This window comes from Acanthopagrus latus, chromosome 5 (assembly GCF_904848185.1).
Source record: "Acanthopagrus latus isolate v.2019 chromosome 5, fAcaLat1.1, whole genome shotgun sequence".
NCBI lineage: Eukaryota > Metazoa > Chordata > Actinopteri > Spariformes > Sparidae > Acanthopagrus > Acanthopagrus latus.
This window is the reverse complement of record NC_051043.1, coordinates 18,777,631-18,793,414: the sequence shown is the minus strand read 5'-3', so window position 1 is coordinate 18,793,414 and position 15,784 is coordinate 18,777,631. Positions and strand designations below refer to the sequence as shown.

Sequence of the window (15,784 nt, the reverse complement as noted above, 5' to 3'; positions counted from 1 at the left end):
CCAGCAACTTTTTCTCACTTGTATGCAAACTCATGCCTTTGCAGTCATTTGTTTTACTTGTTTTAAATGATTGCAGAGCTGTGTTACTCCCCCAAATGGCTCATTCCTTTTTTTGGGACAGCTGCAGAGAGGAGCATGCATCTGCCAGACCAGTGTCAAGTCCCTGCTCACCACAAAAACTTACACTTTTCGAGGTGGCAAGAGTCACACCTAGATCTCACATTTACGGAGCATTACCTGTGCTATTTATAACTGAGCTTGCATTGTGATAACTGGCCCTTCCAGACTTTCTAAAAAAAAAAAAACCCTGAAATTTAAAAGTTCCTAAAAGTTTCAGCAGGTGCATTAAAACTTCTACATTCGCAGGTCTAAGATGCTTCATGCCCACGGAGATGTGTTTGAACCAGGGGACGTGTCAAGCGAGTCCAGACGGAAACGGACAGTGCAGGTAAGCGCTTGGTGTCCGTGTCTCTCTGTGTCTTTAAGCAGTACAAAAGGTGAGGAGTACCTGCGGAGGAGAATTTGTGGGAAAACATGTGAGACTGGTGGCGTTTTTAGATGACTGAGGATTTTTTTATTTTTTTGTTTGATATGTGAGCGCTCACACCAGTGTTGCTATTTCTGGGAGGCAAATGGTCAGAGAGCTGAGACAGAAATGAGTGGACACTGATGAGGACAGGGGTCACTGAGAGAGAGAGAGAGAGAGAGAGAGTGGGTCAGTGTGTGTGTGTGTGTGTGTGTGTGTGTCTGTGTGTGTGTGTGTCGCTGCCACCACACTCTGCAGCCAAACTCTCGCGGCCTTAAATCTTGCTTTTCTTTTCTTCCACGGAGCGACAGCTGGGGTTGCCAGAAGCCCGGCGACCATTGTTCTCCGCTGCGATTAATTCTGTGTGACTAATCTGGGTGAGGCTTCCCAGAGAGACCCTCAGACCCTGTCCTCCTACCACCACCCCCCCCCCCCCCCCTCTTCTGGGATTTTGTCCCCTCCTCAGTGGCCCTCAGTGCTCTCCCTCTCTCTCTCCCTCTCTCTATCATTCCCCTGCACAGATGGCATAGGTTGGATGTTTATAAGAATGCTGAAAAATGAAGACAAGTCCTGCCCTTTTTTTGTCTTCAGAGTTTCGCATTTGGAGATTGTTTCCCGTCCTCGGGTAAACCAGCAAGCTTCGGCTCTGCCCAGAACTCAATTTCGACAACAATAGGGTCTACTTTGAGCTTGGCTCTATTTCCATCCTGGCACGAGAAGCAGCAGCCAGTGTCATCTTACCGTCGCAGAGCTCGATGACCACCGGGCCAAGCGGGTCACAGCTACGGCACCAACCAGACCAGGGCAGCCATCTTGGCCTCCCGCCACATCTTAATTTGGTCTGGTTGTGTTATTCACCCCTCAATCACACACTCAAACTCCCCCCCACCCACCCACCTCCTCATTGGACCACAAAGCCATCATTGTGCACCCTGCACTGTCCTCCTCCTCAGACTTCTCCAATTAAACATGGAGATGGACGTCCTCATGGTTTTGAAAAGGTTTGAGCGGGCACACAGTGCTCAGTGTGACAAAGTGTGTGTGTGTGTGTGTGTGTGTGTGTGTGTGTGTTGCTCTCTTATTGTGTCACCATTCATCAACTTTAAGCAGCAAAATATTCATCGCAAGAATTCAGAGCTAATTTTTATGAAGGTATTTTCATTAGCGATTAATCGATTGGGCAATTATTTAAATCAGGAGTAGAGATAAAATATCAAAATATTCCCTGGTTCTGCTTTACGGGTGTGAAGATTTCCTGGGTTTTGGACTTTTGATTGAACTATTAAAAAACATTTGTAGAAGTCACGTTGAATTCTGGGTAGTTGTGATGGGATTTTTCCACAATTCTTTGACTTTTAAAGGACTAATTGATTCGCGGATTTGCCAGAAACAGATTATTCGAGAAAGTTTGTCTCTTAAACTGATCATTTAAACTGTTGTACAGGTTTGCTAACATTACTCCTCTACGTGAACTTCCTTCGAGCGTTACACAAGATCGATGAGCCAATGCTGCAGCGCTTACAGCAGCGCAGTTGGCAGTGTCGGGGATCGAGAGCTTAAGTGAAAGAAATAATTGCAACCAGGTGGATCCTGTTCAGAGCGTAATGCAAGGTTTTTCCTGTTGCCGCAAAGTAAAGTGTCAAAAGCCTGACAGCGTCAAGTGTATTATGTGACTGATGTACTGTAGGGTTCATTGGTATATTTCCTTAACAGTTATCTGTTGTCCTGTTTGACTTGATGAAGGATATGTAAGTGATTCCTTATGAAAGCAGAACCTAACTTCATTCTTGACAGAGTTATGATATAGTTTCACCTCTGTAGAAAAGCTGCCGCTCTTGAACTCAAGTGCTACGTTCGAGGTCAAGTAAGTGTGTTTGGACGCTCCAGTTTTATATAGTCTGACAGAGATGCCTTCTCGACATGCCGTACCATAAATACCGTCTCCTCCTCATATCTGGCCCCAGCGAGACCCTGACTGAAGTTTATCTCCAAAGAGCTTGGAGGAGGCCTCTCATTTACAGCACAGGCTTGGCAGCAGGAGAGAGCAGTGACAGAGTCGAGCCAATCCAGGCCAGAAAAAAAAAAAAAAAACTCCCAAATTCCAGTGGCACAATGGCCAGAATCAAAGCAGAGCTTCTCTCTGCCCAGAGAGATGAGAGATGACGGGAGGGGGGTGAGGAAGGATGCTCTGGAGAGATCACATACCCTCATCATCAGTTAGTCGGTGTGATGAAAACACACAACTGATTTCTGACAGCCTGTTGACAGCAAAAAAGTCACATCATGAAGAGTTTTTAGGATTCATGCTGGATTGTGTGTGTAGATTAGGCCAATCTGGATGGATGCAAACATACCGCACAAATTCCTCCAGACTGTCCTAGACTTGTCCTGTTGGACTCAAAGACCTGAGCTGCCTGTACTTAAGGTCAGTTAAGTTGTAGAGGACCTTTGATGGACTCCTGGTTCACCTGTATCCCACTGGACAATAATGTGGTATTTTTCATTTTTCATTTTTTATGTGAGGCCGACCTTGAGCTCCGTCACATATCCCATGATACTTTCAAATATAACTTTTTTTTCTCCAAAATGTATTTTACATTTGACAAACTAATCCAAATGCCTCAACATAGCTTCAAAAGTAAAATACCTCTAAATAAAGGATCAGTATATGAGTAAACACAATCAAAAATTGACATTTGTTGCTTGACAGCTTTATCCTACACATTTGATTATAAAAAGAAGAAAAAGTCAAACTCTGTGATTCCTACATCTTAAATGTGAATATTTTCTGGTTTCTTTACTCCGCCATGACAGTAAACTGGATATCTGTGGGTTGAGGACAAAACAAGATATTTTAAGACTCCACATACAAACTGGATGCTTTTTTTTTAAAGTATTGAGGTCTGAATAAAATACATTTTCATGTGCTTACCTACTTTGCATCACTTCTAACAGTCTCATTTTTGTTCTGCTGATTGCAAATCACAGGCGTTGTTTTGGACATGTATTTCTTTTTTTGCCGACATGAATGTAGAATACTAATGCGATCGATGGTTTTTCAGTGTTTGAACGTGTGTCAGTTTGGATGGCAAACTTTTCAAGATTTAAAAGAGGGAGATCTTAAATCAGGATTTTTCCGATCAAATAACAAGAGTCTTTAATTCCCTGCTGCTATGTGCGGTGACTGCTACAGTACACGTCCACTTCAATGAAAGTGAGCCCTTGTCTGTCCGGTTTGGCGGATTTCTTAATGGCATCTCTGTTTGCTCCGGTTGGATGAGTCTATCCCCCCCCCCCCCACACACCCCCACACACACACCACTCACCCCACACTCCCCTCCTACACCTCCATTCAGAGTCAGGAAACGGCCTTGGAGTGGCCTGAGGGAAGAAAAGGTGCCGTATCTGATCATATCATCACACGACGAGAAACACACAGCGTGAGGCTTTTATATGGCCGCTGCCGCCGGTGTTGGGTTCCCTTTGGCAAGAGTCCGGCTGGTGAGAGGGCTGATCGTCACTGTGTTCAGGCTGAATGAAGTGACTCGGTGGCGGGCAACCTCAGCGCCGAGGATTAGTGATATTCGAGCCTTCCTGGTTGGCATATGCCAAGACAAATCACATCAACTTTGATCACAGGCTGAGAGGACTGACAGTCAGAATGTGTGTGTGTGTGTGTGTGTGTGTGTGTGTCTGTGTGTGTGTGTGTGTGTGTGTGTGTGTGTGTGATACAAAGACACTTGGCATACTCCAGACCCCACTTCCTCATTTCTTTTTTTTCCTTGAGCCAGACCACCTGTCTGTGGGTTATTGTGTAACAACTGAGAGGGACATGCACTAACCCACACAGCAGCATGCTCCATAATACCCATGATTACTTGTGGTTTTGCCCATTCAGCTCCACACAGGAACAGATCGACTTTGTACGCCAGGTGTGCTTTTAGCCCTCAGTCACTCTGGCTGCTTGATGTACACTCACTCACAGGATATTTAGGAGAATGGAGTGTGATGCCTTTGTAGTGAAACGGAGCAGAGCTGGTCACTTAAGCAGCAAAACAGATCCAAAGACTGATAGCAATCATCTGTTACTCAGGGAAGTTCTCAAAGCGAGTCCGCTCTTGACAAGTCGCAGTTTGTGGGCCAGGATTGTCTGGGAAGATCTAATGGACTTCTCTTGGGGGTTAAATAATGCAGTCTTTAAATAAGACATTTTCTTGGACATAATACTGTTAGTAATAAACTAAAGCAGAAGGAGAGGCTGCGGTTAAGAAACATTTTGAGGTGAACTTTCAAACCACCAGCTAATATGATGTCCATCATGAATATGTGTCACTTAATTCAGATATATATAAATAAATACATACTTACACTGTAACTGCAGAACCAGTCTAAGAATCCTCTCAGTTTTAAGTCTTCTTCAGGGTTTAAGTAATCCAGTGATAGTAGTCTGTACATGTATGGGCGTTTTTCAAAAAGGAACAAATAATAGCTGATGTGGCCAACTTTTAATGGTGCCAAGTTGCGAGACTTTGACAGATATAGGACTAAATGATGGGGGTGGAAACTGTAGCCCACAGCTAGGTATACTAACTTGCACAGGCAGCTAACGCTAGATGGAATTCTATAGGTCGTTCCGTAGGTCTAAAATAAAGTTGTCTATCTTTTTAAATATCATGACGACAGCGTTCCCACCCCCCGCTATATACATCTGTGGTCGAGAGAACGGACACCAGCTTGTGAGGCACGTTCGGCAGTTACAGCACACAAAATCTAAAAATATAACACTCGCTATCAGTCTGATCTTTGCGGTGATTTACGAGGGACAATTGGACGCTCGGAGGACGTAGTGATGGGGCACTTTGGCTGAACCCTTGAAGTCGCTGTGTACAGTAACAACCATGGTGTCCAGTTCCACGACACCTTCAGACAGCCGTAAAGCCTTAAAGTGGTTCCCAGCCTCGTAAAGCAGGCAGTGGCAGAAGCCATTAGAGCTGCTGTGACTCTCAAGACATGTACACACACACACAGTCCCCGGGGGAGCCAACCTTTCCCATGGGCTGAGTCGGTAATAATAATGCTCCCAAATAAACAGGGTCTCTAATGAAGTCTGCCAGATGTGGGCTGGCCAGGTCAGCTCTCCTGTTACGATTAGAGAGGAAGGAAAAGAAGGATGGATGTAAGGAGAGGGAAAGAGGGGCAGTGCTTCCCCTGTAATTTCTGTAGCCAGTGGGGATTTGGTGGTAACTTTGGTTTCAGTTCCACAACAAACAACAACCCCGTTTCTTGTGCCAGCTTTGGTTTTAGTGGAGGAGCTATTTTTATTTTGCCAGACTTGATTTGTGTGATCGAGGCTGAATGTAAGCGAGCATTTTATAGTGTTGATTTTCTCTCCCAGAGACCGGAGTTGTCACTCTGGTCAGCTGCTATATGCTGCTGGGAAAATACAAGAGAGGGCAGAAAAAGAGAGGGAAGTGTGGAGGAACGGAGAGGAGAGAGGCCCCCCTTGGGCAATGCTTTTAAAACAGATCAGACAAGACTAAAGGGGACTTAGCTCAGGCACAGAACCAAACAGCCAGGAAATGAGACCGGGTGGTGGGGAGAGAGCAGGGATGAGGGGAGGGGGGGCAAAGGTACAAACATGCTCCACTAACACAGTTTGACTCCTGATGAAAACTCTTTCTCACTTAAGGAGACAGCTGAGGGACACATATTTTTAAATAAATGGAAGTGTTAGAGCATAAGTCAAGGTTATTACAACTTGATCTTATTTATATCTTTTTGGACATCCTCTCTGACATCTGGGAACCTGGGAACAGTGATAAATTAAAACAAAACCGAAAACACCGAAACAGCACATTGTAAAAAAAAAAAAAAGTCATGCTTTACTGACTGACTTCTTCTAGCTTCTGCAGCTAATGATTATTTTCATTATTAAATAACAGGCCAATGTTTTTTTGACATTAATCGATCGATCATTGGTCCATAAAAAGTCTGAAGATAGTGGGAAATGCTGATTGCAATTTCCTTAAGCTCAAGATGCAAGAATGTTCTTTGATTCGTCCAACTCAGACACCCAGAGACATTCATTATAAAATGATATTGTACACGACAAAAGAAGAATATCCTCACAGGGACAGCTGGGAAGGAAGCCAAACCCAATCACTGTTAGGTGTTTTTACTTTATAAGAATGCACATTTTTAAAGGTGCAGTCTCTAAGAATTAGGGGCACAGAATATCAAGAGTGAAACCTCTAATTTTAGCTGCTGTTATCTCAGTTAGCAAAGTTAGCCAAGCAGCTAGCAGTCTGGAGTGGGAGCACAGAGCTCTAGGGAGTTTTGGTCTCATTAAGGCAGCTAGTTGGCTGGTTAGGGTGTATCTCTGCAACACAATACGTAGACATCTTGACACAACATCATTACGGATATTGTGAATTTTATTACATTTTTTAAAAATGTTTTTAAGGGGCAAGCCACTTCAAACCACTAGCTGCCTGGCTAACTACCTAACGGCAGCTGCGTAGGAATTTGACATGTGGCCAATTCCTACATATTGCACCTTTAATGAATTACCAGAATAGATTAACAGTCATTTTCTGCTTATCTGCTTATCAGTTATTTGTGCCTAGCTCAGCTGTGACCTGCTACACATTCTGTAGTTGTTAACACACGTTTTTTTTCCCGTGTAGTGAAGATGAGGTGATTTATTGTTGAGCTATCTTGCATTCCCCCACCTTAGCAATCACTTTGGTGAGTACAGTGTTATTATAAATAATAGAAATGATTTGCAGTGATGATTCAAATTAGGACAGTATGATCCAAGTGGTAATTCTTCCTTTAACTAACACCCTGAACTAGAGTTGTCTGACAGACAAACAAAGAATTACCCCGAAATAATCCTAATTATTCATTTACAGAAATGGAAGCAGACACCGACTGTGTCTCTCACAGAGCTTTAAATTGCACAATGATTGAATAAAAGCACAACCTAATTCACTAAGCTTCTTAAAATGGATTCAGATCGGGGCCCGTACAGCTGCCGAAATCTCTGTACGCTCACATCTAGGTTTTTATTTGTATACAGTGCACATGTGGAGCCTACATATTACGTTCAAAGCCTCTGTCCCCATCTGTGTGTGACCTCAGAAAAGATGGCAGATGGCAGATTGGCCCGACACTGAGGAAAGCCCCTTTAGAGAGTGACGCCTGGCCTAGGGTCAGATGTCACCACAACATCTGCTGCAGGCTCGAGCCGCCGCCCGGCCCTGTTATGCATCCCTTCAGTGTCGCGGAACCTGTTGCCACGGGCTACTGCGGTGGCAATAGAAGAAGAGACGGGCGAAGAAGCGAGCGCAGAGGAGAACAATGGGGGCTACTGGGGCAGGGATGACAGAGAAGATAATAACAGTATCGTCCTTACCGCGGGGGATAATTCCGCTGCTGTCCTGCGGTTACACGATACCTCCCAAACACCTGATATTTGCTCAGCTTCTGATTTGTGCCCCTTCTTCTTCATGTCTTCTTTATTTACCTTTCCAGCAGCCCCGGTTTACCTGCTGCTGTTGAGATTATCCCGCTCGCCAGGCCTCCAGATTTCTCTTGTTGAAGCAGCTGTTTGCTCTGTTTGTTTTGAATACAGCCATAAAAGAGTCGTTGAATATCTTTTGTGTTTCCCTCCCCTCCTTTATAGGACTGCACTCTCACTGAGGCAGTTAGGCTCGATGCCTGTAAAAAAAAAAAAAAAGAAAGCTGTTTGTGCCGAGCGTGTATTTGACGGGCTCCTGCCAAGTTAAAGAGCAAACTGTTACCCTTCTTTGCCTAGCGTGTGCTACAGTTGACTTACTGCGAGCACCTCAGCCGGAGTGTGTTTGGATAGCGTCTCCACGTGCACAGAGGTGAGGGCGCAGGGGCTCTTCTCTGTTTGCCTTTTGGGCCTCGGTGTGAGAGGCCGGGCTGTTTTGCGGGGGCGGAAGCCCGATTTCAAAGCTGGCTGTGGAGGTTTTTTTCAAGGGGGACATAAAGTGAGGTTGCCAGTTACGCGTCGGGACAGTAGGCTCTTAAGAGTAAACACCAAAATTCCTTCTGATCCGGCAACCCCTTTCTGTCTCCCCCCCCCCCCGATCAAAAAACCCGACCAAACCAGTTCAAATATCCTTTTCTTTGAGACTCCTTTGTCTGTCCCCATTGCTTGTGCGTGTGTGTTTTGGACTTTAAGCTTTTCACAGACCACGAAAAAGTTGCAGCCTGGAGTGACTTGGAAGGCGTTTTTTGGAGGGGAGTCAGTCGAGACTTATAAATCCTAATGCAGTGTCTTACAAATGAAAAGAAGCTGGGGTTGAAGGAGGGGGGGGTTGGAGGGAAAGAAGGTGCACGGAGGGGAGCGGGTGGATGCCAGCGACCACGCGGCTTTGAGCGGAGGAAGTGAAACCAATAATGAGAAAAAAAAGGGGGGGGGATTTTTTTTTTTTTTTTTTAAAGGGATGAGCCACATATAATGAAAGAAGATTCAGAGATTTTCAGGGAGAGAGGAGGGGAAAGAGAAGGAAGAGAGGAGGTGCGACAGCTGAATGTGCCCCGGCCTCTGGTCAACTCTGAATGGGGGAGAAAAACAATGGAGCCACTCATCCTTCGCTCTCACCCTCTCTCCCTCTCTTTTTTCTCCTCCTCTCTCACTCTTCATTTCTCTGCTAAGTAGTGAGGGAAAGGGGGATCGGGGGTGGGGTGGGGTGGGGTGGGGGGCAGCGACCAACACTGTAAAAAATTTCCAACTCAAGATGCCCTTTAACGTAGTGTTTAAGGGGATTTCATATTAATTAATGATTGTTTATCGATATGTCCTCCTTCCTGCCCTGATTAAAGAGTTAGATTAACTCAGATGTATGAAAATAAAACAAACACAAACACTCAAAACGACTAATTCAGACCAATTCATAAGATAATCACTTTTTTTGTAGTGCATGGCCCCAGTCTCTGTCTGGGCTTGAGGACAGTAGTAGGATGGGGTGCCACGGAGAGGAAGGAGGCAGAGTGGTGGGATAAGGGATGAGGGAGGAGGGAGGAGGGGGTGAATGGCCAGGGCAGCAGCTGTTGTCTCCTCATTAACATGCGCACCTGCTCCCTGCGGCCTTTTTCCAGCGAGCTCGTGTGGCGCCTCACGACCCCAGCACCCGCCACCGCCGGGACTTAGACTGGACTGACTGGCCTTCTCGCAGCCGGATCTGCTGCTTCTCTCCGCCGACACCCACTTAAAAAAAGCAGCGAGTTTTTGCGGCACTGTTGTTAAGGTTTTCCTTTGTGAGCGATCACAGATCAGCTGGGGTTTAGTTGAGTCAGGTCACAAGTCAATAATATCGCAAAGAATGCCTCAGAGGACTTTACTTAAAACTAAAAGACCAAGTAAGAAACATTAGCAAACACACAAATATGTTTAAATGTAAAAGCCTAAAAAACGTAATAAACAAAAATGTAAAAATACAAATAAATTGTGACAAACACAGTATAGACTGGTGTTATCCTGATACTAATCAGATGCCATTTATTTTTTCACACATTTCAATGACTTGTTACAGCAACCTCACTGTGTGAAACTCAGTGAGACAGTTTTATAGATAAGGAATTAATATGGTGTGTTAGGTTGATGTTCAATGCAGATTGGTCATGTCTAGAGCTTTCCTGAATTGGGCCTTGAAAGCTTTAGTAAGATTTTCCTGTGAAGGACCAGCTGAGGCCAGAAGGGGAGGACATCAGCCACTGTGTATTCCATCCCTGCCTCTATAGTCTCAAAAGTCATCTTGACAAGCGAACAGTTATTGAGCAGTCTCGTGCATGGCGGCACAGTCAAACCTGCGTGTGTGCACACTCACAATCTTTATATGTCATGTGCAAATTTTTTGAGACTAACTCCATGGAAGAGTTGAACTACTAGGTCATAATCAGTTTTTGCCTCTTTTGTGGTGCAACACAGTGTCTCCTTCCTCTTTGAAAAAAGCAAAATAAAAAAACCTGACTTTGAGTCAGTACCGGTCATGTCTGATTGATCCAGTTTCAGTCGACCCAGTCAGTATCAGGGCCTATATTGATCCTGGATATTGAAGTATATGTTTCTAATGTGTAACTCTTCTTTTTCTCTCTGGATCTACATCACTATTGTTGACCTTTTGTGGGGGGGATTTCTTTAGTCTAAACGAAGCGTCTAATGAATGAGTTATGTGATGCAGATTAAGAAAGCCCTCTGAGGAAACGAGTGATTTTCAGCTTGATAATGACTTGACTATGAGCTTAATAATTAACTAGACTTGGGATTTTTTTTATTATTATTATTTGCATTTAATTATTTGACTTTTAGGTTCTGTCACCACCATCTGTTTGACGTTAATGCTGCAACAATCTCCAGCTAAATGACACTCAGCCAAGGCAGCGCTCTGCTCCCCGACATGCCACCACTCACTACTACTGTTTATGCAGCGGGCAGCCTAGCATGTGATGTTTTCTTTTCCTTACCACAGTCCTAAGGCTGCCTAATCCCACTGAGAGGGAGACCCTGTCTAAACACACGCCTGTCCCTACAGAGGGGCCGCGGCTCGGTCCCCATTTACACACACGCACGCACGCACACACACACATACACACACACACACACACACACACACACAGTAGACCCCCTGGGAATGTTTGGGGACATGGTCCTGCCAGCCCCTCAGGCCTAGCAGACTTGCTGGCTCTGGTCAGGTATTTGAGAGTGACGGCGGGTTATAATGTTGTGGGAAGACCCCTTTGATGTCTGCAGGATGTTTTTATTCATAGTGTTATTTCTTTCAGAGATTAAAACAACAATGATAATTACACAGATATGCTTTTTTCACCAGTTTGTGCCCTAATAAAACGACAAGGCCTTGTACTTTTTTTTAAACTTTTTTATTTCTGCGCACTCCTGTGTAATATCCTCCGTGTAAGGAATCCACTCCAAATCTTTCATGTGTCTTGACAGAGGTTGTGCCCGTCTCTGTCTTCTGATTCATCCTCTTCCCATTCCTTGTCTGATGCTGGAGCAAAATCCTCTCCAGGGAGGTAAAAATACCGAGCACTGAGGTGGTGGCACGGTGCTTTGAAGTTCCCATAATGTTGGCTTGCAGCTCAAACGCTGTGGCATAGATGCCGCCTTGTCCTCAGGATGAATGAGTGCTGACAAAAGGGTCAAAGTGAGCACATTTCAGCCCTGAAGAGCTGCTGAAGGGTGTCATGATGGCTGCTTTTCTTGTGTCTCGACTTTTTGGAAAAGGATGGATTAGGAACAGGAATTCCAGATAGCGTGGATTTTTTTTTCCTCCTCATCCCCTCAGCTATTGAGGAGATGCTTTGTTTTTGTAATGACCGAGCCTCCCTGGCCACCCAGAGTTGTTGACAACAGTGCTGAATCTCTGAAGGTGATGAATATGGGAATGTGGCGGCAGGGAGGGTTCAATGTAGCATGTCCGATGTGGCAGGGTTTGCTGTCGAATAGATCCGTAAACAGGGCTAGGTATCAGATCTCCATACTTTTTGGTGCAGACTGAAATATGTATGTGGTACAGTCTGAAGCTGTCAGGTGCAACCAGTTGGCAGTGAATGCCTGATCTAACTCTCCCCCAACAGATTGTCTTGTTTGTGGAAATGCTCATAAAAAAACATTTGATATTCATATTTTAAAAAGTACAAATTCGGGCCCTAGCTGGGTGACTAATGGTAGGCTGCAATTCATTAATCCATTAAGTCCAGGTTTATGATCATTAAGATGATAAAATGTCAGGTTGTAGTAACAATTCCAACAGTCGAAAAAAAACCTTTCATATTAGATTGAGTTTAATGGAGAAAATTAGCACATCCTCACATTCAAGGAATAGCTGAACTTCCTGTATATTAAAAGGAAGTCAGTCCCACACATAAGGCCCACAACACCACAATATTTCTTATTTACACTTTGTTTTTTTGTTTTGTCGTGTTGATTATTCAGCTTTACATGTCCTCGTAGGCGGATTTCGTAGCTTTCTGACAAATGTTTCCCCCGTTCCAGTCTTTCTGCTAAGCTAAGCTAACCGGCTGCCTGTAGCTTCTTATTGAACATAAAGACACAAGAGAGGTACCAATCTTGTAACTCTTGGCAAGGAAGTAGATAAGTGAGTTGTGTGAAAACATTGTTTCACAACTGCTTGTGTCCAGACTGCATTTAAATGTGCAAGAAGTGATTCCAGAAAGAGTTGGTTGAGTCTCATTCCCAGGGTGTCAATGTACTGATGCTTAGGGTTAACACATCGGGCCTACCAGACTCAACAATCAAACATTTCACAAATGTAACATTTAGTATTTCACAAATCTGACGTCTGGTGTTGTAGAAAGATAAACTATCCAAAAAATGGTAATTTTGGTGAAACCCAATATTGTGCGATGTGGAAAAATGTACTGTGTTTGGACTTTTAGACTGTGATAAAGGAATTGTGTATATTATATATTAAGTCAACACATCAACATGTAAAGATGCAGGAACAAAGTAATGGTTGTTTATTTTCATGTAACATTACTGAAATAATAAATGGGATATTTATTATTAGATTCCTGTCAGTGCTGTCCAGACTTAGTTTCACTTCCCTGACCACCTACAGTACTGTGAACGTACGGAGTTCCTGTGCGTAATCTTCACACGTAATCGTCCTTTGTGTGTGCATAGAAGACTGCACACTGTGTAGGTGTGAGTGTGTGCCTGCTGTGTGTGTGTGTGTGTGTGTGTGTGTGTGTGTGTGTGTGTGTGTGTGTGTGGCCTCTTTGTTGAGTGGTGCGTATCCTCAGGGGACACCCGTCAGCTCCTCGCATTGTAATTGTAAATGTGTGAATGTGTCCCTGTGATCTGCTGCAGCTCTCTCTCTCTCCCTCTCTGGGAACTTCGCTGTGGTCCAAGCGGCGGCGTTTTATGACTCAGACGCAACCTGCGAGAAACATCACAGGGATTTGTTCCCCCTCCTCTTTCTGTTCAGACTGCTCCGGTTTAGAGCCCCGAAACACATTGTTTGCGGGAGGGGCGGGGAGGGGGGTTGACAGTGGAGAGACGAATGTCCTGTTTGAAGCATAGTTTCTCATGGGCCGTGTTGCCGCGTTGTAAAAACAGCAGGGCAGGACCGTCTTACCAGATAAATGGGTAGTTAGTCCCATTGGTGAAGGCAGCTACACAGGCAGCTGACGTTTCGGCACAGTACGGCACAAAGACATGACCCTTGCTAGTCTGAGATGTTGTTTTACCCCTGTGAACTCTTTTATCAGTGCTGAACTGAAGATGAAAATAGAGTTTGTGGATTCCCTCTGACCAAGGCCACTCTTTGTAATGCTAATTTTAAATGAGGAAAATAAATTAAGCTTGGACATTTATTAGTAGACCAATAGATCTTTATAGATAGAAGGATTTTATTGGGTCTTTATTGAATTGTTTGCATTCATGTTGGTATAACAGGGGCTTGTTTAGTCATTAATTACCTAAAGGGGCAGTTTTTCTATTTCTGTATTTAATCTATCAAGTTGCTGACGATGTGATTCTCTTTATGATCTAAATTTGCTTTTGTTGAATTGATATCTAATAGATGTTCACTGAGCTAGTCAGTAATGCAGTCTTAGTTGTACTTTCTACAAAAATAACGTGTCTAGGTATTGATGAAGTTGAAGAGGGGGATCCACCGCACAATAATTTCAGTTATTCAAGCTTTTTTCACCGTTTGTAATTCAGGGGAAAACATCCAAAACTCAGATATAATTCAAGAAAAATTTTGGAATTGTAAAGGCTTTTTATTCCTCACCTGTCAGTGGCTGCAGAAAATGTTGCTGACCACTCCTCTCGTTTTTTTTTTTCTCAGTTGCCAGAATGGATACGTGGGAAGCAGGTGCCAGTTTCGTGACCCGTGCACCACCTCGCCGTGCATGAACGGCGGCACGTGTCGCGCCGTGACCAAGGAGAACACGGTCGACTTCAGCTGCACCTGCAAACTGGGCTTCACCGACCGCCGCTGCCTGACGCCCGTCAACAACGTCTGCATCAGCTCGCCGTGTCACAACGGAGGCACCTGCGAGCTGGAGAGCCTCCAGACGTACAAGTGCCGCTGCCCGCCTGGATGGTCAGGTAACACGCAGCAATATTATGAGAGAGGGTGGTGTCTAAGGACAGAAAAACAGAAAGATCTGCCTTTGATCTTACACTCTTCAAAATAAGATCAATATGGACTTCTCAAAAAAATGAATTCCAACAATTACAACTCAACAATTATGTTTTTCAGGAGTTAGGGTTAGACTAACCATAAAGGACTAAACTAAAGTCTGCCTGTACTAGAACATCATTTCCCCTGTCCCCTCAGGTAAACTGTGCCAACAAGCTGACCCCTGTGCCTCAAACCCTTGTGCCAACGGCGGTCTGTGCTCCGCCATTGAGTCCCACTACATCTGCACCTGCACACCCTTCTTCTCCGGCAAGACCTGCAAACAAGACATCAACGAGTGTGATGCCAGTCCGTCGCCCTGCAGGAATGGCGGGCTCTGCATCAACGACGTTGGCGGCTACCGATGCAAGTGCCCGGCGGAGTACATGGGCAAGTACTGCGAGAGCAGGTACATGCCCTGCAACCCGTCGCCCTGCCATAACGGAGGCACATGCATCCAGAAGGGAGAAACCAGCTATGAATGCTCCTGTGTGCCAGGTAGGGACGTCATACTTATTCGATATGAATATATATGTAGGTCATACCAACCTTCTAGACTCAAATTGTTGAAGTAGATAGATGAATCTCACTTTTACACTTTCCATGACATAGCGTTTCTTTTTAAGAAGACTTTAGTTATAGTGCTAAGGTAAAATATCGATCCAGTCAGTCTGAGTCAGAATTTTTAAGCTGAAATGAGTCATGCCATCCTCTGAAAAGGTCTGGTTCTCATTTCTAAATGTGATCCTGTGTTCCTAAAGTCTCTCAGATGGAATTTAAATGTCAGTGCCTGCTAGCTGCTGTTTAGGTGATGATGTCATTTAAGGCAGGGCTGTTCCTGCCTATGTTGTGTCCTGCGTGTGTGTGTGTTAGTGTACATGTGTGCCTCTGCTTTGGTGTGTACAGTGTGTGAACAAGGCAGTGCAGGAAGGCATTGGGGCTTATCATAAGGAAATGGTCAAAGGACAACATCCTTTTCACATAGCGGAGTGAAGCAATGCTTGCTGGGACTAAAGTCCTGCCGGCCACCTCATCACCTTCACACAGACTACCT

The 15,784-nt window shown here is 44.6% G+C and overlaps 1 protein-coding gene across 2 annotated transcripts in view; it reads left to right on the top strand.

Moving 5' to 3' along the window:
• The window catches only part of LOC119019490 (neurogenic locus notch homolog protein 1-like), a 42,969-nt gene that overhangs the window by 598 nt on the left and 26,587 nt on the right, over positions 1 to 15,784 (top strand). For both annotated transcript variants that reach the window (XM_037098134.1, XM_037098133.1), the window contains exons 2-4: positions 367 to 448; positions 14,395 to 14,657; positions 14,890 to 15,228. In XM_037098134.1, the coding sequence (XP_036954029.1) occupies positions 367 to 448; positions 14,395 to 14,657; positions 14,890 to 15,228 (684 nt within the window). The remainder of the gene's footprint in view (positions 1 to 366; positions 449 to 14,394; positions 14,658 to 14,889; positions 15,229 to 15,784) is intronic.